At 26.9% G+C, this 25,480-nt stretch overlaps 2 protein-coding genes across 2 annotated transcripts; both read left to right on the plus strand.

Annotated features, from left to right (window-relative positions):
* Positions 1–1,300: 1,300 nt before the first annotated feature.
* Positions 1,301–9,542, plus strand: LOC113550620 (ribosomal protein S6 kinase 2 beta-like). Its single transcript, XM_026952572.1, has 16 exons — positions 1,301–1,977; positions 5,213–5,500; positions 5,561–5,642; positions 5,697–5,857; positions 5,961–6,067; positions 6,142–6,319; positions 6,377–6,542; positions 6,621–6,776; positions 6,831–6,979; positions 7,104–7,226; positions 7,295–7,384; positions 7,645–7,803; positions 7,920–8,158; positions 8,230–8,347; positions 8,409–8,546; positions 8,612–9,542. The coding sequence occupies exons 1-16, from the start codon at positions 1,909–1,911 to the stop codon at positions 8,723–8,725; spliced, it is 2,337 nt and encodes a 778-aa protein (XP_026808373.1). The 5' UTR covers positions 1,301–1,908; the 3' UTR covers positions 8,726–9,542.
* An 8,612-nt stretch (positions 9,543–18,154) lies between these two features.
* Positions 18,155–25,179, plus strand: LOC113560396 (troponin C). Its single transcript, XM_026966248.1, has 5 exons — positions 18,155–18,284; positions 18,724–18,751; positions 23,270–23,413; positions 23,482–23,733; positions 24,794–25,179. The coding sequence occupies exons 1-5, from the start codon at positions 18,282–18,284 to the stop codon at positions 24,820–24,822; spliced, it is 456 nt and encodes a 151-aa protein (XP_026822049.1). The 5' UTR covers positions 18,155–18,281; the 3' UTR covers positions 24,823–25,179.
* The last annotated feature ends 301 nt before the right edge of the window (positions 25,180–25,480 follow it).

Consider the following 25,480-nt stretch of genomic DNA (forward strand, 5'->3'; position numbering starts at 1 on the left):
AAAATAAATTGTAGATGTTGGTCATCCATGTAAATTTTAGTATTATTTTTTCCTGGTCTAGATTTTAATATTTTTTTTTTTTATACAATCAATTTCATTTTAGCGTCCCTCACACTTTTCCAAAGTTTTTAGAATTTTTCAACTGTTTAAAAAAAAAAAAAAAGTTTTTAAAAAAGTTTTTAAATAATACGATTTTGATTAAAGTACAATTTAATGATGTATTTATTCCTAAAAAATGTTATTTAGATAATATTGTAATTTAAACAATTAACCCTTCTTAGTTTCTTAACTAAAACCTTAAAAAAGTAAAAATTGAAATAGCTAAAATATATTTGGCATGCATTTCATTATTTTTCATAATTTTTTGTTCATTTTATATGCAAAAAAAACTCAAATTCTAAAATAAATAAATTACATTATTAATTATTATTTTTACTTTTTATTACATTAATATATTTTTATTCACTGTATTTGTATAATTACTAATTCTAAATCCATAAACTTTTGTTAGGTAATTTCGTTAATATCCACTTATTAATACGTATTACTGATCTCCATTTCACATATCGTATAGGTATCTCAAGTCTCTATAATAAGTGGTGTTATTGGAGGAGATGTATATAATAATCAACAATATTTGGGAGCTAAAAACTAAATGCATGTTTGAACCCACAGAAGATAAATGGAAAAAAACTGCAATTGGTTATCAAAAATTGGCAAATGTTGGCTAATATTGTAATCGATATGACGGTGATAATAATAAAATAACCATCGAGTAAAAAATAAAGGTTTCTTTTTCAACATATCGCAAAACTGGCCATTGCTGATGTCAAATGTGCCGTGTAGTGCGACTTGACATAATACATAGTAGGTCGTCCTCTGCTCCGGAATGCCGGTCAACACTCTAAGAGTGAAAGAATAGTTTGCGTTTCGATTGCATAATACGATTAATATGTCGTAGTAGTAGTAGTAGAAAATATTATTATGAATGGATTTCGTTAGCGATCGTAACAGGATCAAATATCAAACATACGATCATTACTCATACATTTATACAATATTATGCGATTATATTAAATTGTAATACTACGACGACGGCCGGAAATACGTCCTACTCGCCGGTTGCCGTCAAACGTTTTTACACGCCATGGCCGCCGGCACACTGTACGCACGAAAACACCTGTCACGTGATAACCGATATCATCTGCAGCGATCGCGCGCGTGCGCGTGTGTTTGTGTGTGTTGGGTGTATTATATTGTGTGCACGTTGGCGCTATAGTGTGAGTAGTATTATTATTCAGCCGTACCTGTTGTTTAGGCTCCGGGGAATCTATCGCACGTCCTGTCACACCGACGGCGGCCCGATAACACGACATTCATGTAAATCGTCGTTGTAACGCATAACAATAATATTAATATCGTATTGTCATTAAAGTCATTATAGCTATTTCTTTTCCGGTGTTATACCACCTCCCGTCAACCGCGCGGCCTTACCTACCACTTCCATCCACACTTGCATCCGCGCACCGCACACACTCGCCCGGTGATCGACGGGAATTTTTAGTCGATTCCAATAATAGTCTTCGCTCCGCTCGTGATAAACGGTTTATCACGGTAATAACGTATTTCACATCCGTCGTCTACGACACGTCCCGATCCGCGGTATTGGTGTCGTACCCGTACAATGTCTGGTCGCGGTACGCCCGACGACGACGACGACGACAATAACAACAGCAACAGCAGTTACACATCGATCGACGTGCTGCCGCGCGCGTATCCTTCCGGACGATAGAATACTCGCCGTACGTGTCACCTCAACGTTGAACTTCCACGTCCCGCACGAATCGAATTCGCGGACGCCACAGCTTTGTCCACAGTGCACCCGACGACGTACTCCAGTGCGATATTATGCCACTCGCTGGACTCGGAGATTCGGTCGATCCTTGGAAACGAGTGTCGCTGCAAACCGAATCCAACGTAAGTGTTTATCGAATCCATAGGTTGTAGCGTGTGTGGCGTTCTAAAATGCAGTTAAAAATGGGGTTTACCGACAAAAAAAAAGGAGTGAAAAATGCTTTTTGCGTATATTGGAAAAAGTTTTTGGGGTTTGGGCGAATTCGTGTGGGATTGATCAAGTAAATAGACATTGGTCTTTATACACACCTACTTATTTCAAATGCTTAATGAATTTTATATTAGCGTTGTTGTTTATTACCGAAACTGGTTTAATTGCCAAAGTGGTTTTGTGATCAATCTGAAGCTCATGATCCTAATCCAAGTAATCTGACCTTGCTGTTACTACATTATCGAGGTACCTAGATAGTCGAAAAAAATTCTTCAATATGATTCGGATTGATAGCATGTACCGTGTTATATTTTTATAATTAAATTTAAATTAATAAGGTTATAGATATTCTTAACTATTCTAACAGCTTTGTAACAAAACATGATAACGGGAAAATTAAACCCAAATTGAAATATTATTGTTATATTACCTATAGGCTTAACAATACTTTTGTATATTTTAAACGTTTATCGACATTGAATAGTATTTAATCATTGAAAGTTTAACATCAACCAAAGGACACTACTATCTAGAAACACATTAAAAAATGAAAAGTTTCTGTAGACAAAATTAAAATAAGTCAATTTAATTTAGAAACTGTCTAACCTTTCAAAAAAAAAAAAAATTTTAATTGGAATCTTTTCCTTGTTTTTTTTTTTTTGTATTATTAATTGTTTATTAACTTGTCGTGTTCAAGAATTAAGTAACTCATTTTATAATTAAAAATACTTAAAAATATCAATATGTGTAAAAAACAAAAAATCTCAAAAATGGTATCCCTCCATCAAATTCAGAAGAAAAAATGTGATTTCCCTTAAAATACTTCCATATACCTATTTCCTCTTAGGTATAATAAAAAATAGTAGGTCTAAGAATACTGAATGTACTATGCTTTAAATTAAATTATCTTTATTCCATATAATTAATCACACTATTTAAAAAATTACATCAGTATAGAAATAAATACTTTTTACTTTATTAAATAAAAAAAATGTTGAACTTAAGTTAATTTCTAAACACTTTTTGGTTTCTTTAAAATTAAAATTTTAAGTATTTAATTTTGCCCGACTAATTTTTTACCAGAAATCAATTAGTTATAGTTGATTTTTCGATTTTTCCACAGTGTATAAGCATATTAGTGTTATAATATTTTTTATCGCCTTATGACCAGCTACAAACTGGAGTTGAATATCACGACTAGGTAATCAAATACAAAGATGAAACTTTTTTTAGTTATATTTCTATTTTAATTGTACAATGGAGAAATAAAATGTTAGTTTTGTCATAATTTGACTGTTATCTCAGATAAAATTTTTGTATTTCTTATTATTTATAAAAAAAAAAATGAGCCGTCGCAGGACGCTTGGCAGATGTGAAACATCAACAATTTTCTTTTTGTAGTCTCACTACCGTACTGCACCATTAGATGTTTCACATCAAAAATTCATAAAAATTATTAGACAGCATTAGAATAATAATTTTCATAATTTTCAGAGATATTAGTGTATTAGATACCTTTTATATCTTAATACTCTTTCTTTCAAAAAATTTTTAAATGTAAAGTGAACCTTTAAAGCTGTGTTTCCCAACTTCTTTTACTTGTGAAACCTTTGCAGGAGCTTGAACGTTTTGTGGAACACCTGTATAATTTTTGGGGTTTTTTATGTTCAAATCAAAAATATAATTAATTAATTAATATTTTCCCAAATTTCTCGGAACCCTTGGCACCAGCTGACGGAACCCTTAAGTTCTGCGCAACACCAGTTGGAAAACACTGCTTTAAAGATATTAATTGATAGTCCCTGCTTTATGTTGTGGTATTTTATTTTATTAAATTCTAGATAAAAATGATACCGGAATATTAAAATACTTTACTTCTTACCAATTTTATTTACTAAAATACATGATTATTTAATAAAAATGTATCTTGTATCTAGAGGTAAATATTCATATACTTATCTAGTTTACTTTTTTGCATATAACTTGCCCATCTCAGATTATTATAAGCAAATAATGTACTTATTCACCATATGACTGTGTTTTAAAAAATTAAAGTTATTAATTAACCCAAGATATAACAATAAACTAGGTAATCGTCGAGGTAATTGCTTAAATTATTATTTATTGGTTTTTAATGTTCTAGGTTGTCTAACATAATTGTTAATTATAATCTGTTTTTTTTTTTGGTTGAGTTAATTTCTAGGACATTCTATTTTAAAATTATATAATGTTTATAATTTATGTTTTTGTATATTTAAAAATTATATGTATTAAAAACATAAATATTTGTTATACTTTGGTTCATTGTTTTTCTTTCATTAAAATATCATTTTTTTTTTTTAAGTAAACTTTATATAAAACCATTGGTTTTGATAAAAAAAAAATATTATTAAAAGCTTGAAAAAATAACTAAAGCTAATAACAATACAATATTGTCCTTGGTGTTTGTTTTGTAGGCTTTTTACATACCTTATTCTAAGAAGTGCCTATCTAAAATAATATTTAACTATTAATTGAAAAATTTTAAACTGTGGATTAACTTAAAAAAACAACTAATATTTTTCTCTCTCTTTCGTTGTAATTTGTGTGTTGTATTTACTTTCAGTTTAAAGCTATATCATCTACTCACTGTTATTTACCCTATAATAATCATTTGATAATGTAGTACAATTTTTAATGAAATAATAATTTATTGATACAAACCACTAAAAATTCCCTGTATTTATTTCATAGCTAATAGCAGTGTAAAGTATAAAAATTAATCATTTAGAATGCATTAAACAAGTTTACAAGTTTACTCTACTATCATTTATCATGTATTGAATTTTAAATGAAATATGAAGGAGGAGGTTTTGAGAAATTTAGATAGCCAGTAGCAAGTAATAACATACAACTACCCATCAGACATTATATTTTATGTGTCATAAGTATATTTAAAATGGCTTCTTTACTGATGTTATTAGTAGGTTTCTTAATCTTAATAGGCTGCTAAGTGTGTGTTTAAATATTAAACAACAGATTTTATTATTTTAACAATATAATTCAATTTCATATTGAAGGCTTTATTCTTGAACATTTAGGTGTGTTCTATCCTGTAGTCATTTGTTATTTATTTTTATTAATATATAATTTTGTTTAATATTTTAGAATCTAGTTAACACCAACGCCATGGTTGTAGGTACATCTAAGTCAAAACCAATACCATTTAATCAATCCAACCCCTCAAGTCTACATGATGCTACAAATATAGGACCAGATAAAGATGACGAGATCATTGATGAATTAGATGATGATCAAGATGAAAATCAAAATGATTCTGATGAGAATAGTGGTCACGAAATTGAATTAAAAGAACTCATAAAAGAGGGACATGAAAGAGCTGAACGATCTCAGTTTGAATTGTTAAAAGTTCTTGGACAAGGATCATTTGGAAAAGTTAGTTTGTATACATTATTTATACTAAAAACAAATTTTTAAATTTTAAATTGAATATAGGTATTTTTGGTTCGAAAAATTGTTGGACCAGATAATGGTACACTTTATGCAATGAAAGTATTAAAAAAAGCAACTCTAAAAGGTATAGTTTATTATTAGATTATTGAAAGATTTTACATTATTTGAATTATTTTAGTGAGGGATAGAATAAGAACAAAAATGGAGCGTAATATATTAGTTGATGTCCGACATCCATTCATTGTGCGGTTACACTATGCATTTCAGACTGAAGGCAAACTTTACCTAATTTTAGATTTTTTACGTGGTGGAGATCTTTTTACAAGGCTTTCTAAAGAGGTATTTAAAATATAATTTATTTTCTACTAATACATTTTTATTGTGAAATTTAACCATAAAAGTAACTATAGTAATTTATTAAATATATATAAATCTATTTCAGGTTATGTTTACTGAAGAAGACGTTAAGTTTTATCTAGCAGAATTAGCATTAGCTCTTGATCATATACATAGCCTAGGAATTATCTACAGAGATTTAAAACCTGAAAAGTAAGTAGTAAATTTTACTTAAATCTATTAGAGTACTGATTAATTATGAATATTAAAACTATCTTTTATGTTAGCATATTGTTAGATGCTGATGGTCATATATCCTTGACGGATTTTGGTCTAAGCAAGTTACCTTTAGATGATCAAAAAGCGTATTCATTTTGTGGAACCGTTGAATATATGGCCCCTGAAGTAGTAAATCGCAAAGGTCATTCATTTGTAGCAGATTGGTGGTCATTTGGAGTTTTAATGGTAAATTGTGTAGTTTTCATACTGTAAATATTATAAATTAATATTTGCTTTTTTTAGTATGAAATGTTAACTGGATCCTTACCTTTCCAAGGCGCTAACCGTAAAGAAACAATGTCACAGATATTACGTGCTAAACTTGGTATGCCACAGTTCTTGTCAAATGAAGCTCAAGCTCTATTACGTGTACTTTTCAAAAGAAATCCTAGTAATCGTCTAGGAGCTTGTAAGTGACAAAAATATTTGCATAAATATTATACAAAACATAGTACCTAATTACAGTTAATTTTCTATTTCATTTTAGCTGGTATTCAGGAACTGAAAGATCATCCATTTTTTGCATCTATAAATTGGGACAACCTATATCGTAAAACAATCCATCCACCTTTTAAACCAGCTGTCAGTAGGGCTGATGATGCATTTTATTTTGATAGTGAATTTACTTCTAAAACTCCTAAAGGTTTGAGTTTAAATTATTTTTGAAATTATGTAGAAATAATCAATTATATTTTAGATTCTCCATGTGTTCCACCAAGTGCTAATGCCCATGAACTATTTCGAGGATTCAGTTTTGTTGCTCCTTGTTTAATTGGTGAAGAGGATGCAGTAAATCTTCAACAATCAACGACAATACCAACTAAAGCAACTGAACCTTATTCAAAGGTAAAATAAATAAATAATTAATATGCTTCCATAAGACAATACCATTAATATATATGTTTTTTCAAGAAAATAAAAGTTATAATTTAATATGTTAATATATATTTTTTTTTTAACAATTTTATAGTTACCTTATGCTAAAAGAAATGCTGCTGATGAATATGATTTTAAACATGAAATTGGCCGTGGTAGTTATTCTTTATGTAAATTATGTGTTCATAAAACTACTCGTATTGAGTATGCAGTTAAGGTGGGAACATTTATTATTGGAATATTTATATTTATTGTTTTAATTAATGTTTTTTTTCTTTTTTTTAGATAATTGATAAATCAAAAAAAGACTGCCAAGAAGAAGTTGAAATACTTCTACGCTATGGACATCACAATAATATAGTTACATTAAGAGATGTTAGTATTTTTAAATACTTTATAAAAAATTTAAACATAAAATGTGTGATTTAAATATTTAATTCCTGGATTGGATTTATTTTAATTTTAAAAATTTTAATTTAGAAACTTATTCTCTAGTACTTAGGTCAAGTTTGAAACAAATTAGTGTTTACATTTTAGATTTATAATCAATAATATATTTTTATGATTAAAATACTTTATTTAAATGTTATTCTCATTAATATCACATTTTCACTTATTATTTATGTTGATTACAGGTTTATGAAGATGATAAGTCTGTGTATTTAGTAATGGAATATATGAGAGGTGGTGAGCTTCTTGACAGACTTCATAAGTTGAAATATTTTTCGGAAAGAGAAGCTAGTGCCATTATGCAAGTTGTAACTTCAACTTTATGTTATTTACATAAAAGTGGAGTAAGTTATTGTTTATTTGTTAAGGAAATAGTACATTAAATGAAAGAAAAATTAACCAATATTTTGATTATTCTATTGTTAACTTCACTTAATCGTTATTTGGTTTTAATTTCTAGGTTGTGCATAGAGATCTAAAACCATCAAACATTCTGTACGCTACTGAAAGTGCATCACCTGAGGCTTTAAGAATATGTGATTTTGGTTTTGCCAAACAACTGCGTGCTGATAATGGGCTTTTGATGACTCCTTGTTATACTGCAAATTTTGTAGCTCCTGAAGTTTTGAAAAGACAAGGTTATGATGCTGCTTGTGATATCTGGTCATTGGGTGTACTGTTGTTTACACTACTAGCTGGGTGAATATTACTTAAAACTTAAAATAAATATTAAATTTTTTAAATTGACTTAATCATTATATTCTTTGAAGACATACTCCATTTGCTAATGGACCTGAAGATACACCAACTGAAATATTAAATCGCATTGGCAACAGTAATTTAGATTTAAAGTCTGGCAACTGGACAGTAGTGTCAGCTGAAGCTAAAGTACGATTTTTGTGTAGTATAAAAGTTTTGTTTGTATGATTAAATCAAATTTATTTTTTAGGATTTGGTAAAAAAGTTGTTACATATAGATCCTCATCAAAGACCAACAGCTTGTCAAGTTTTATCAAGTCCATGGATAATGAATCGAGACAAATTACCAACGTATCAGATACAATTGCAAGAATCATACAAGATTAAGGTTATTCAAATTATTGCTCACGTTCTCATAATGGTGTTTATTAAAATCTTCTATTTTTGTTTCAGGGGGCAATGGAAGCAACTTATCGAGCAGTTAGTCAGTCACCACCAACCCCTAATTTAGGACCAGTAGTTTTAAGTCAACTGGCTCAAAGACGTCACAAGTCACGTACTAAATGATACTTTATAACTACTTATACATGATACTATATATTCCTTTTTATTCTATTTCTATAACTTCTACATTTATCTTATTGTATACGTTATATACTTCATTTTTAAATTAGCATCTTTTAATGTATTTTAATATCTTTTAAAATATCTTTCTGACTTTATAATATTTAAATTATTTTATTAATTCTCAAAGTTTAGAGAAAACTTGTTTGTTTACCGCGGCACAAAAGGTATATAAGCAACATGATAACATTGACAATATAAATGTAATGGACTTCAATTATTATATTATTTGTATATACTGATAGTGACAAAAACCAGACAAGTATCAATTATCAAGTCTGACGTTATGATATTCATAACTTTTTTTTTACATTTGGTTTATTTACATATGCTTATAATAAACAGTATTAAACATTCCTAGTAAGTTTGTTGTTATGTTTATTAATTAAAATTACAAAGTATACAAGAATGTAATTATATTTTTTATGTTTAAAAATATACAAATTTGTTATAAGTATTAAAACATATTGTTTACTCAGATTATCTCTCATATTGCAGTTTTTTATTGGCTTACAACAGTGTATGGGGCCACTAATGGCCAATTTTATGCAATAAGGAAATGTCATACTGGTACATTTTATAGTTTAGTCAATTTGTATTAATTAGTGATTAGTTTAGGTAATTTACTGAAATTACTACATGTTTATATTTCTATTAAAATTGTATTTGTATTAATATTTTGAAAATCAGTATTATCAGATAAGTTTCTGGTAAATCAGATTTAAGAAATATATTATATTATTATGTATTTGATATGGTACATTTGTTTTCTCAAACAATTTGTTGTTATTATTCCTGGAAAATATACTTCCTACCGTTTGTTAATAAGGTTTTTAATACCCAATGCCTAATCTGTTCCTTTGTTACTTTGTTCACATTGATTTTAGATTTTAAGCACAAAGTAATGAATATATTGGTTTTACAATGATGTTATTTTTTTTATTTTTATTATTTTTTTTTTGTTGTCGTTTGAAGCTTTAGTTAAACTGTTTTAGTCTTGACTTTGAATCTTTTAAATCAGATATATTTTAAGCCTTGGTTGATCGCAAATTTGATATAGATTGTACATTTGTTAGATTCACACGAGTGTGGCCTCCTCTTAAATATTAATAATAAGTAATATAGTAATATCATCAATTTTATTTTAGATCTGTAGTAATTGTACCGATGATACGTGGTCCATCATATCACGAAAGATTCTAATAGTTATTACTTATTAATATTAAGTAGATCAAACGGTATATTGTTCGATCACACATTGGAGTGCCGCCAAGAATAATATAGTATTATAGGTATTAATAATTAAAATACTTCTAATAACTATTGTTGGCATGCCCTTGCCCTTGACAAGTTATTTTGAGTGAATTTATTCTCCGCTGCAATTGGGTTCAGTTTTAAATTCGACATGCACATATTCTGCCGTTCATCGTTCTACCTATCAGGTATCCCTTTCTATTTCCTTTTTTATGTACCGTACAAACTGCAGGCGAGACGTAGGTACATTGCCAATAAGTGGATACTTTCGTTTCAAATTCCTATTATATCGTTGAAAGATATTTTCAAGGAACTTGGCCAGTAAAATGCATAACAAATTATCGGTAGATGTATCCATTGATTATAAATACTACTAGTATTTATAATCAATGATATATCCAATAATTTATTAAATAAAGGTGATTTGCTAAATCGATAGGTTTGCGTGTCAATTGACGATAATTATTCTTCATGAGTCATGACTCACTTAGGTACGTAACAAAATAAACCGTGACATTTGTTGTTCAATGTTCAAGCAGATCGCAAACAAACAACTATAAAGTATAAGAGTTTTTATTGTAATAATGACGCAAAAGTATGACTAATTATTTTTACGAACATTAGCCGATAGGTGTTGCATCCGATTGTCATAAACATGGCGATTTTACCATTTACGCATATTTTTAGTTTCTACCTACGAATAATTATTAAAAATACGACTATAATAATTTATTATTTTTAGGTAGGTGTATCGTGTATACAATCAGGGGCTGAATGTGAAAAATGATAGTTATAGTAAAAATGAGGTACATTTTATGGTGCAAATTACGTAAATATAATAATAGGAATTATATTTTTATTACATTATACATTTTTTAATATAGGTAATGACTTACGCGTGTCCAACAGTTATTTAGTTGTTTGCAACACAAACCTTTTTATTAACCTTGGTAAGGATATAATGGTTAACGATTGACCGACGATAGTCATTTGACTATAGAACTTAATTTGGTTTTTAAAATATTATTAGGATTCTCTCAATATATTTTACTTTTTTCCTACCTTTTTAATCTTAAGAGTATCAAAAGATCATTTAGATTTTATTTTTCATTATATACTTATAAATTATAATATAAATATTCATTTTGTTATAGCATCATCGTGTTTTTCAGTTCTCGCAAGATAAAAAAAAAACTTAAAAACCTGCCTTATAGCCTTATACGGATTTCTTTAATAAAAAGGATATTTATTTATAAAAAAAAATTAATATTGATGAAGAACAGAAGAACTCGGATATAGGAGCTTCTTAAGTAATAAAATAAAATTTGATTTGAAATTTTAAAATTTAAAGAAATCCTAAAATCAATAATAAATATGGTAGACAACCTATAATAAAAAAGGAATTTTTCTCGATACAGTTGTGGAGGGAGACGAGAGAGAGTAACATTTTAAATTATTGGCACTACGACCAAATCAGAAAAATGTTTGCAGGTGCTCTTGAATACATTATCAAGTAGATTGTTCCGCCATTATATAAATGTTTTTACTAATTATTAATAGTAATAATTATAAAGTTTTTTTTAAATTATTACACCTTCTGTGTTATTATATTATTTAAGAAATAATCGACGCGTTATTATTAATTTTTAGTAGGTATTATTTGGTTTACCTAAACTAAAAAATATCGACATTTTTATTTACAAGTCGCTTAAAATTCAAAATTAACTATTTAAGTGTTTTATTTATTGTTATTAATATTTTTGTTAGATTAAACGAGTATAGCTGTACACTTAATAAGTAGGTGTAGGAATATCCGAAGATAGAGGAATATTATCATACAGATTTAATATTTCATGTTACATTTTAATACATAATTTATTATGTAAATTCTTTAAAATAGTAAAAATAGATAATACTATCATAGAAGTTAGAAGAAAAAAGTTTTAAGTTCCCTCAAATAATATTTTTAAATTATAACAAAATAATCAATATCGTTATTTATCATTTAAATAAGTGCTTACATCCAGATTTGAATTTGAAATATCTAAAAAATAATTGTCTGTATAGGTACATTTTTTTTTATATTTTATGGTTCTAAAACAATATTAACTACTTGTAAGAGATCTTGTATTACATTTTCAAAACTTAAAAATAATAATATAAAACAAAAATTTTTATGAATTTTTAACAACAAAGTACTGGGAATTTTTAATTTTGATCTCTCTAAAGTACAAACTAGATTCAATTTTCTATACAAAACCATCCTCCACGATATTGAAAATCGATACATTTTATCAATTCGTGTATACAGTATACACAGGTACACAAAAACCAAGGTTATTATTGTATATACATTATTATAAAATCGATACATTCATCACTCCGATCAGAATCTAAAATTTAAATAGAAAACAAAAAGAAATTTTTAAATTTTCCAAAGGACTGCTATTTTACACTTTTGCACTCTTCATGGGCCGCTTAATTTTAAATAAATATCTAACCATGCACAAGTGATTTTAGATGTAAACGACGTAAAAATGAATATTCGTGATAGGTATCGAACAACTAGAGTTGTGTTTAAGAATTTTGGATTGAGGGGTTAACATTTTTTTTCAAACAAAATATGTGTTAAATATTTAGCTTATAAAATATAGGACTAGAAACCATAGAACAAAATCAAAAAAGTTTACGAGACTTTATATTCAATTCATCGAATACTTCTTCAGCTGTTAGTGATGCATAATCTATATATTTGTCAAGTGTCTATGGAGGGTGGTTGAACCCCGTTGTGTGCAAACATTATATATTTATATACTTACTTTTTTTGTGTCATTACTATACGAATCATATTGTGATTAATCGCGGATAATATGCACCGTAATGCACTAATGCCTACTTAGGTGTATGATTAATAAAAATAAATGCAATATTATGCTAACCTAACCGACCGAACCGGTTTCGTCGTATCTAATATAAGTACTCAGTGTATTTGTGTGAGTTTTACTACAGTAGTACAGTGGTGTCCTAAAAATGTACCTAATCTATACACTAAATGCTTATAAAATTTATACAAACATAATTTATCTTCGTTCAATGACATGTCACGAGAGACTTGCGTAATAAGTAATAACACTATAAAAATTATACACACAGCGCGTGCAAATAAGACCAAATATTTGATTTTGGACAATAGCGACGATTAAAGTTGCAGGATGCGTGTGTTCGCTGGCTGTCTTGCTGCTGCAGCACTTACTGCAAATGTTTCGCTTTTTTAAAGCAGCCCGTTAGACGTCAGTATTGGGTTGATGGATATATCTACAATAATCGGGTCGATACAAAAATATTCTTAGTGGTTTAGAGTATAGACTGTACCCTATAACTTGTTAGCCGTTTGTCCTCTGTGACGTTGATGCTTAAGCGTAACAGTTAAAAGTGATTAAATATTTAAACACGATACGCGTCAATATCAACCTACTTATGTATAAAATAATCCTGTAAGAAACGGAACATGTACCCATAGAGTATAGGTCATAATGTTTAGTTGCATAATAATAATCTGATAAATTAACAAAAAAATAGCCAAGAAACAGACATAAACGTATTTGGTTTACGCCGGTCAGCTATAGCCAGGGCCCAGGATAAAGCTACAGGACTACAGCCACTACAGGAGCAATAGTTAGTAGATGTGAAGGGAAATGAAGTATACATAAAATACTTCCATCAATTGCGCACTATAATATTATGTTTCATCATTTGTTCCTACTTCCATCCTATTGCTGTCAGACAGGGCGGTGGACAATGGGCCGAATCAAATTAGCCGACAACTTTTTATAGCCAAAGAGCCGAAAAATCTACAGACTGACATGCTTTTAGCTACAAACTGGAAACTGTGACTAAATCGTGTGCCAAAAATGCAACGGTAAATATTATGATGAAAATGTATGCGATTATTCTACATTATACAACTGTATAAATTATTTTCTATCTTTGCAAAATTTCCGTTAAATGTTGGAATTATAAAAATAAAAATCACCATATTATCGACCGACAAATTGGAAACAAACTAAATAGTAAATAATAAGAAAAATGCATTATAGCCAGGTGTACTATTAGTTAACTTGGTCGTTGATGAAGTAGGCAATTGATAAGATTAGATCATTTAATACAGTTATTGTGATATTGATTATGAAATGTCCATCGCGATGTCTATGGCCGTGTCTCACACTCTCACTGTCTCATGTAGTAATTTAAGTATAATTATAATACACGTGAATTGTGTGGTTTTTTAAATGGGACAAATTGAAATAAAAATAATAAAAATATTAAATAACTATTTTTTAATGGTTATGTTATGATCAAAATAAGCAATGTGAAAATATATTTTATTGGGAATGTAAAAACCGTAGTCATAAGAAAGAAAATAATAATTCTGAAAATTGTAATGCTTGAATGGTTACATTTCTATTAAATAAAAAACATGTGATTGGAGATAATAAAGTTCTTATGCATAATCACGCGCCAGAGGTGAACCGCTCGATTATGGAAATAGCTATTGAAAATATAAACGATAAAGTTAAATTGACTCAGAAAAAACCGTCTCAAATTATTCAAGATATTCACTGTACAATTCCAAATACTTCTCGTCCTTACATGCCTTCAGTAGAAGGAACAAGAAAAATAATATTACGAGCAAGAAAACTCTTGCCTCAAGTGTCAATAAGTAGTGTAGAAGAAATAAATATTATTGATAATTTAAAAAAAATTGCTTAAATGGTGATCAATTTTTACTAAGAGAAATTTCAGTTACTAATAAAAAGATATTGATATTTTCTATAAAAAATAAAATAAATAAACTGGTTAATGTTCCGCACTGGATTAGGGATGAAACATTCAGGCACGGCGCCAAGGGGGGGGCAAGGGGGGGCTTTAGCCTCCCTAGAAAACAGTTAAGCCCCCTCGCCAGTCCCCCCTCCCACTGAAAAATAAGTACGATATATAATAGAGTCATAAAACATTATAAATAGTGGAATAAATTGAATTTATTATAAATTGTAATAATTAAATTAATGAAGTTTGAACAAATAACATCTTTGGTCTTTTTACTATGGATTGACCCACTAGTATTGTCTAATAAGGAAAAAATCTTTTATTTTTTTATTATTACCTTTATTGAGTACTAATAACTGGATAAAAATAAACAAACAAATGTATCCCAAATCATTGCATTAAAATTGAGTCAAACAAATTCTGTTCATTACTAAACACAATCATTTTAGTTTATATTTATGAAACGTAAGTAAAAAAGAATTATCATTCATTCACGAAGGTATGTAATATTAAAGCAATAAAGAAATTGTCATTTTTGTACATCATTGTTAATATAGTTGTTGAAGGTCTGTGATTAACATTTTTCTTACATAAGGTACATAAAAAATATATGACATTATTCTTAAAACATTTTTAACTATTCAAAAGTTTGTACTATATAGCTAATAGCTATATTATGTTATGTTATATGATACGAAAATATTTATATTTTATTTAAATAACCACATTGATTGCTGAAAAAACCTTAGCCCATGTAAAAAAAAAAATATTTGCCCCACTCTGCCCCCCTGGAAAATAATTCTAGTGCAGTGCTTGGAAACATTTAAAACGGGTCCAAATATTTGTTTACAATTATACCTATACGATTCATGCTCCAATAGGAACTAATATAAATAACAAATTTTTCTGCAATTTCCTATATTACATAATTTTTTAGTTAATATTATTTTTTTTAGATTAAAATAGGTATATGTACAAATATTTATATTTTGTAATATTAATATTTTATTTTTATATTTCACTCATACTATATTATTTAATTATTATAATTATCATATTTTATATTAATACAATACAATAAATATATGTACATTTAACTTAAAAACAACTGATTTACTGATTTATTTATTTTTTGATCAAATTGTAAATTTGGCCTTTTATCATGTCGGCTGTATGAAATTCAGCCAAATGGAGCCAGCTCTCTAGCTAGTATTAGCCATTAGTCTTAGTGGGATTCGAATGTACCACACCCGTCTGACAAATAAAACAAGAAGTTCGTTAACTGTAATGTATATTATTCATCTGTGGATGGTAAAAATGCTACATTAGTGGCATACTCGAAGGAAGTAAGACAATAAATAAAAACATTTTACCCAAACGTATTTTTTTAATACATTTCTTTATTCGTGATGTTATTTTGACATGTTTTATGTAATGATAGATTTACATCGTGACGCGATAATTGATACGTATATGTATAATTAGGAAAAATTGGAACTCGTGTGGACACATCTTAAAAATAGAAAATCTGTAAAAGTGTTGCTTCTTTATTAAAAAAATCCTCCCTAAAAGTACAGACGTTTTACAGATGTCTTAAGGATCATTCCAACCGGACCTGCTGACGTAATAATAGACTAAGGAAAAGCTGATGTTTAAGGTTTTTCTTTCCTTTTCTAGTTTTCTGTTTAAATTACAAAAATAAGTAATAAACAAAATAACTTGTTTATAACTGGCAACATAAATTATAAACAATTTCTATTATATGTATTGTATATTATATTTGTATTGTATTAACGACATATTTTATGCCACAAAATACATGTAAAAGTTTAACTTATAACTTTTAAAAATATTATTTTTAATGTAACAACTAACAATACTTTGATGAGATTAAAAAAAAATGTACCTAAATATATTATCTAAGTATTATAATTCATTGATTTCAACATGCGGTGTATTTACCTTAAACATATTTTGCTTGTTTATGTTGTATTAGACAAATATAAAGTACACATTATAATTTATTATACCAATAATATGTTTAAGTCTATTAAACTTAAATCAATCAAAAGATCAGATAATACCTATACTATATTATACGAGTGTTAGAGGCGTGTTTTAGTAAAAATTGTAGTTGTATATATTGTTAATTAAAATAATATTTTAAGGACGAAATGGTGTCAGTGTGAAATTCGTGAGTGCAACATAGACTAAATGGGTTTGTGTGGGATATTATGTTTAGTCCACAGAATCTATTATTAAATCGTATAAACATTCTGCGAACTGTTTTATGTATATCTTTGCCGCATTAAGTCTTAGTAATACTGCCACCCGCAAAACTTGGCCTCATATCTATTATAACGATATGATTTTATGGAAATGTTCCTATTTTATATTTTCATCATCCCGACTCTTTTCAATTCCAATTTCTTTTAAAAATATAATTGTTTTGACTTTTTAAGTATTTGTCATACAAATACTTTTAACAATTTATTTTAAAATACTTTATAAATAAATAAATATAATCATAGCGATTAATACCAATATTGATCATTAAATAAGTCAAAGGACACACGCAATTATTATTTTATTTTACGTTGTGTAAAAAATGTTTTATACATTTTGTTTTTTTTTACGTATTATACAAAAACAGTTATAAGGTGTATACCTTATGTTGTTGTCCGATATATAATTTGTAATTCAATGTTATGTGAAAGGTTAATAGTTTTTCATTAGTATCTATTCAGTGTTCTGGATATTTAATAAGCAAGTTATATAAACCGGTGTAAAACTTTACCGGCGACATTGAAATATCTATTTTACAGTTACTACCTATTTCCTATTACTATCTATTACTGATAATAACATTTAAAAAACCCTATTCAAGTAATGCGTATAATATGAATAGTTGGAAATAATTTTCGCGGTTCCCGTAATGCAAAACGGCATACCGACAATAGGAAATCGGATATTTTTATTTTTATGGATTTTGGACGGTTCATCAGATTAATGTACTATGTGCATAGTATAAAAATTTCGATCTGTTTTTAAGTTAGGTAACGCAATTTTTTTAGAAATTATATAGACTTGTTATCGGATACCAAACGCGCGTATTAATCTGAAATGATGCCATTGAGTACATCACGCGGGCAATACAGTGTTGTAGTGTGTTGTAGACGATCGTCTTCCAAAAGTTCTAATTTTATCGGTTTTATTTTCACATCGTCCCTTTCCTCGACTTCGGCGAGCACATTATACGCAGACCCGGAGATAGAAAATTCAGAAACAGTGGGGGTGCAGGCTTGCGATTCAGTGTAATAATCTAACTTCTCCAGTTCACAAGCGGCGGACGCACGACACATTTTTTTCCTCGAAACGTTCCCGTTGATTGTTAAAGTATATTTCCCTAGTTTGAAAAATGGTAAGTAAAATAGGAATAATGTTTGATGTTGTGTTCTGTATCGTTTACGTAGATACGTCGATGAATGAAAATTTTTTTGGCAATTCACCATACTATATTAAATGGTTGTTTGTTTAATTATTAGCTCGTGTCAAAAAAAAAAAAAAGAAAGACACGTATACGTATATACATATATATTATTGTCGTTTCTACCTGCTGGATGAGTTTTGTCATCTGCCAAGATATTGAGCGAAGATAAATTGGCACATTGGCAGACAATTATTGTTTTGCCAATCGTTGGAAATTCGATTCAAAATTACAATTGTATGTGTTCAGTTGCCAAATAAATATCTTCATTCAGTATCTCTTCTACTATTTACACCTATTTACACCTATGTACATGCGTATAAAATGTTCTTGGCTGAAATCTATAATTTGTTTTTTGTTATTTATTTTGTAGGAAGATTTACCGCCAGAACAAATCTCAGGTAACTATACCTACGCGTTATTTGTGAACGTCATGTGCCGTGTTCATTTTTTCTCTTCTTCGTTCTATCTTCTATGATTAATTTTCGAAACAAAAAAAAAATTAAAACATATTATCAACTACTATTTATATAATAATTAATTATAAACGGATTGTTCAGTATAAAGAAATGATTTATTAAATAGAGAAGATTTCGATTATATACTTTATATAATCATATTTTGTAATTGGTTACATGCATTTCAATTTTTACTTCTTAGCGTTTATAATGTATAAATATTGTTTTCTTTGTCGTTACAGATGTAGTTTTACTGACAAAAAAAATACTCTAATATAAATAGCTTCTATTTTACCTATATTCACGTATATTATTATTTTATAATATTTCCGAGTTTTAAGTATCTATAGCACTGAACTGAATAATAGATATACACGCTTACGGTGCTTAATAATTGTTATATAACGTAAGTAATAAATATTTAATCACTTTATTTAATTAGATAAATACTAAATTGAAGACATAAAAAATTATAAAAATAAATCTACTTTGTGTAAATAATCAAGCAATAGTTTTTTTTTTTTTTTAATAATAATATGCACATACTAATCATATATTATATTTGAAAAAATAATTAACTTTGTCTTGTAAATAATATTATACTATATAATAATATTTTAACATACTATATTTAATATGAATTATATATATATATAATTGGATAGTAATATTATTATTTTCAAAGAATTTATCTCTGAATATTAATTTATAATTTTTAGTTTTATGAACGATATACTTATGTTCTATTTTTAATCTAGGTTTCTGTTCTTTTTTTTACATGTGCAAATTTGACTTTTTCCAATTATATACACTCACTCGATAAGCTTTTAGTGTCGTTTACTCATATACACGCTTATTAATATAATAATAATAAACTTCTTGGCACAAGTCGTACCAAGTGTTGGCACATCCATAATAGCTGAGCGCTGGATCAGTTAAATGAGTGTGTTATGACCACAACCTAAAATTAGCATTGCTCTTATTATAATAATTTGCCTAGGTTACTTGTATTTCCTAGTTATATCATAAAATATTAAAATACATCATGTAGTCAAACTAAATTTGAATCAAACACCTTTTACAATATTTTGTTCTAGAATAAAGGATAAAAACATACATACGCTATACACCACATAATAATGTATACATACACATAATAGTGTACAAATCTAGATAAAATATACAACATATAAATATAAAAACATTTGACTGTAATAGAATTATAATTATTAAAGTACATACGTATTTTGCAAATCTATTTAATTATTCATAGCGAGTAAAGTAATAGATAATCTAATAAATATATATAGAGGTAGACGTTTTTTAATTTAACTAACCCGATATTAAAATTGAAATCATTTAAAATATTTTTGAAGTTTAAAATTTTGTTACCTATACCTACTTATATACGTATAATTATTTAATATACGTTTATAAGTAATAAGTATAATTAATTTTATAAATTAGTTTAAACCAAATAGATATAATAATATGCCAACCATTAATATTATTTTAATGAAAATTAAATAATTTATCCAAAGTTCTTAATACAAAATAGAAACTTGTGCGTATTCAATTACCTATGTTTTTGTTATTCAGTTTCTATTTTTGTTATTCTCAGGTTTTGACGGTGGTTATCGATTAGCCAGTATACGACTATGGTGTAAACGGTTTCAAAAAACCACATATTTTTTTACCATATTATTGATATGCCTCATATTATTTGTTTTTTTCCATTAATCCAAACGTTATTTGATTACACTAATTTGCGCTACCTACTCAAATGAGTTCCTGGCATTCCTGCTTGTCTTGTTACCACTTTAAATTACAATCATATGATTATTTTTGTTATTTTAACAATTCGACCAAATTGCATAATATATATATACCTATAACTTATGCCTGCGACGTATTGCTTAATCAGATACTGCTTTTACAATTAAAATGTTTTGAAAATATTTATCACCATTTTGTAAAATTGTAAAATTATTTTTAATTTCACGAACATCCCAACTTAAATTTTTATTCCATAAATCATTATATTTTTTATTTGTTAATTATTCCATAATATTAATAATTAAATATAATAAATAGCAACATTTAACATGTAATTTAGTCGCTTTAAGTTGAAATACATAACGTTGTATAGTTAGATTTATTAGACCTATATTTAAAAATGAAAAAAATGACTCATTTAGAAGCATGGCATCCACATGGTTTAAAATGATTATTAACTATTATTATTAATTAATATACTTCCATGTATTTAGAATTTAGATTAACTTATAGAGGCTAGATAGTCATTCACAAAAATATGTTTTGATATCACTAAGATTCGTTTTTATTGTTTAACTAGTCAAATTATATTCCAAAATTCATTTAGTTTTGTAATTTTGTATACGGATGAATTAAAATTAAAGTAGGTACGTATTTATACTTAAATGTATGGCATTAAAATAATTATAAAAAAAAATTAATTAATTCTATAGATATATAATAAATGTAGTTATACAAATTTATCACGATAGGTTAAATATATCAATTCATTAGAAACCGTTCATAACGTACCTTTCAACCTATCTTAAAAAATATTATTATAATTATTATTATTTCCACAATGGATATTATTAGAACTTAGTAGGTTAACATTCAGTTACAAACAGTTAATTAATTCATATTGTTAATGTAAAAACATTCCTTATTTTTTTTTTAAATTACACATCAAATAATAAAAATAGATAACTATTGATCCACAACTTTCTAAATGCACTACTTATTCAATACTTATATGATAATAAAAAGAAAAACATAATTTATTGTATAATATTATAGTATTGTTTTGATAAAGATTCATATAACTTACGCTAATAAGTAATACATTTCATTTGTTTTTTTTTTCAATATTTTTAAATCTTTAACTTGAGATAAAATGTATAAAAGTAGTGTCGTTATAAATGGTTTGTATTTCGGTAATACTGTAATAAATTAGATTTATAATATTAGTATCTATACTTGACCAATTATAAAATTAAAATAAAACTAGTTTGATCAATTTATTTATGTCATAAAATATTTTTATCACTTAGATTTATGTACCTATGTATTAAGTATAATATATAATATATATATTATATATTTATATATATTGTATTAATATGCTTGAATATTTTAATAAAAATATGTTAAACAATAAAAAAAACAGTGTGATTAATGATTATTAACCCTAAATATACCACTTCATTTACTTATACCTAAAAATCCATTTTAATCATTTTACTATCTAATTTACCTAAAACTTTGTATTGTCAAAAATTGTTACGTTATGTTTTGTTATCAATTATCATACACCAAAACACGTAAAATATGAGGTACAGTTCTTGAAATAATAGAATCAGTAGTTATAATTACGATTGTTTTTTCGTGTTAGATCATATTGACTATTGTTATATGTTAATGTTATGAATTTATGATTAAAATTTAATACACATGTTTACAACTATATTTTTTAACAATATTATTTAGGTATTTTACAATATCAAAGAATGTATTGATAATGTTATATGCTAAATACGAACTAATGTTTGTAAACATTGATCTAAATCCAAAATGTTGACATTCATTTTGAATACGTTATAAATTTAAATGATTATTGACATTTATATTGAATTTATCTTCAGCATTCGAATTTCGAAAAAACATGTATATAATACGTATAATATAAATTTATGGTTTAACAAATTAACATGGATTGATCAGTAGACTAAAAATATTTGAATTCTAGAATTGTTAAGTCTCATCACAATCAACATTTGAAACTTAAATGTCATAACTTTCACGTAAACTTCAAAAGCTTTATATTGATTATGAAAAATAAACTAATATTTCTTAAGGATTTAATATATCTTTGAACTAATATAGTTATCAATGTTATTTAAATAGCTGTTATAAAATGAAAATTATTTTGTTCTTATAGATTTAATTGTATTAAAAAAATTTATAGTTAATTACAAATTTCGAAGAACCCGTTGTTAATATATTATCATATAGTAATATCTTTTATTGACAGAAAAAAACTCATTTAAAAAATGATTTCTATAAAAATGAAATATGCAGTGTATTTAATTTACAATAAAATCTATATCTCGGTAGCACAAAATAAACATTTGTTAAAAAAATTGTATAACCATAAATAACAATCAACCAACATTTACTTCCGTAGTATTTATTATTTCCATCATTATATTAGAAACTGATACTTGTAGATAAGTCTTTGAAATATTATTAATTAAAAAACAGTATTAATTCCTCGAAGATTTAGTATTAATTCGAAAATTGAATTGTTCAAATCAATAAGGGCATATGTAGTAAAGAAAACTGTGAAACTTTATTTTTGAAACTTATCACTACTGTCTACTACATTAAATTTCAAAGAAAAAATGTTTAATTAGTGTTAATATTTAGTCCTCAGAAAAGCCTTCGATGCATTCGATCGCGAACGATCTGGCAGTATACCCACAGACATGGTTGCTGATATCTTACGACTTATGGGACAGCCGTTCAACAAGAAGATTCTCGACGAACTTATTGAAGAAGTTGACGCAGACAGTAAATATTTTTTTTCCTTTTTAATAATTCGTCTTTAAACACAATTTCTAAATAAATTAAATTTTAAGAATCTGGACGTTTGGAGTTTGACGAATTCGTAACATTGGCTGCTAAGTTTATTGTCGAAGAAGACGATGAAGCCATGCAAAAAGAACTCCGTGAAGCTTTCAGGTTGTACGACAAAGAAGGAAATGGTTATATTCCTACATCATGCCTGAAAGAAATTTTGAGAGAGCTTGATGATCAGCTGACCAACGAAGAATTGGACATGATGATTGACGAAATTGATTCTGATGGTTCTGGAACAGTAGATTTTGATGGTAAGTTTATAAAGGCTTCATGTGCTGTAGACTTGCATATTTTTATTTATTCAGTAGAATAATATAAATTTATTATATAAATCCAGAAATGTAAATTTTAAAGCCCCTCAATAAAATCTCAACCCACATTCTCAATAAAATGAATTATTATTAACATACAAAACATACTTTTAAATTAATTTATACCAATATACAATAATAGATTTCAATCATGATTGTCTATCCTAAGTATACTTTCATTTTTAACTCTCACTATTGTTTGGAAAATTTGTTTCCCTTACAACTATAAGCTATTAAGCTATAACCAAAAAGGAAGTTACATATCTACAATGTAAGCATTGTATGTTACAATATCTATTGTTAGCACTTAACATATATCAAATCATATAGAAAGTATTTTAAATTTTAATATTTTCTTCATATTGTGTTTGTGTGAAGAATTAATATAGAGTACATTTATAGATATACATTTATTATTCATAAAGTTACAAAGGAATCTATAACAACATAAATGTATTTCCCTGTGAAATTTGTCCGTATTTCACTTATTTGATCTAACTACATAATATAATGAAAACCAGTTACATTTTTTGGTATAAAAATAATTATTTTACTTTAAATAAATTAAAAAACTTAAACATGCAAAATAAACAAATATTCTAATTGTTTGCAGTAATACTTAATTAAATATGACCGGGTTATGTATTAACATTAATACATCACTATACAATTTTAAAATATGCAATAAACATTTAAAAAATATAAAATAAATAATTTAAAAATTCCAGATGGATATATAGTTTAGGTTTTGAGTTGTCGCCATAAAAATAATAATACTTTGTTGATAAATTGATTGAACTATTAAAATATCAAAATAAATTACTTTCAAAATCAAAATTACTTTTATAATATTTTACTGTAATATAAGCAAAAAAGTAACTGTTAAATGTATTTAAAACAAATTTTTATACTTTAATAATCAATAGTTTAGTTTTTAGTGAATTTAAATGCAATATTAGTCTAAAATAAGTATTAAATGTGCATTAAAACTTTTTTTTAGAATTCATGGAAATGATGACTGGAGAATAAGGAAATCTGATGGTGTACCAAACTGGAGTCATTCGAGAAATGGGTTCGTCAGTCAACACCTTTCAGAGCATGTTATTTATTTTGTACAAAAACAGAATTTTTTTATATAAATCACATAATCTTCTACCAAATTTAACATACTTAAAAATTATATTTATAAAATACAAAAGATAATAAAATATTAAGTTTTAACTAATCATGCTACGTGATATAAATTTTCGATTAGTGAAACTGGAGAAAATCTCTTCAGATAGACATCACTTGTTATAACAATTGGATGAAACAAATACCATTATTATAAATAAACTGTGACTAATTTATTGTTGTTAAAAAAAAATAAGAATTACAATCATGTTCTATTGTAGTAAAAAATTGTAAAACTCCAACCTCAGCAAGGTATTTTATATAAGTACAGATTACATATAAATGTATGATATATATACTTATAAAATAGGTAGGAACCTATTCTTACATTTATATGTGTCATCTTTAATATCTATAAGTAACTATATGAAAATCAATATATCAAAAAATAGAAATTCTTAAAGATTAATACTGAAATTTTGATATGCATCCATCATCTACTACTCTATTAGAAATAAAGCTAAAAATTAAAAATCCTTGTATAAGGTTTTTTATTATACCTACCATATTATAC

Source organism: Rhopalosiphum maidis, chromosome 1 (genome assembly GCF_003676215.2).
Source record: "Rhopalosiphum maidis isolate BTI-1 chromosome 1, ASM367621v3, whole genome shotgun sequence".
In the NCBI taxonomy this organism is placed as follows: Eukaryota; Metazoa; Arthropoda; class Insecta; order Hemiptera; family Aphididae; genus Rhopalosiphum; species Rhopalosiphum maidis.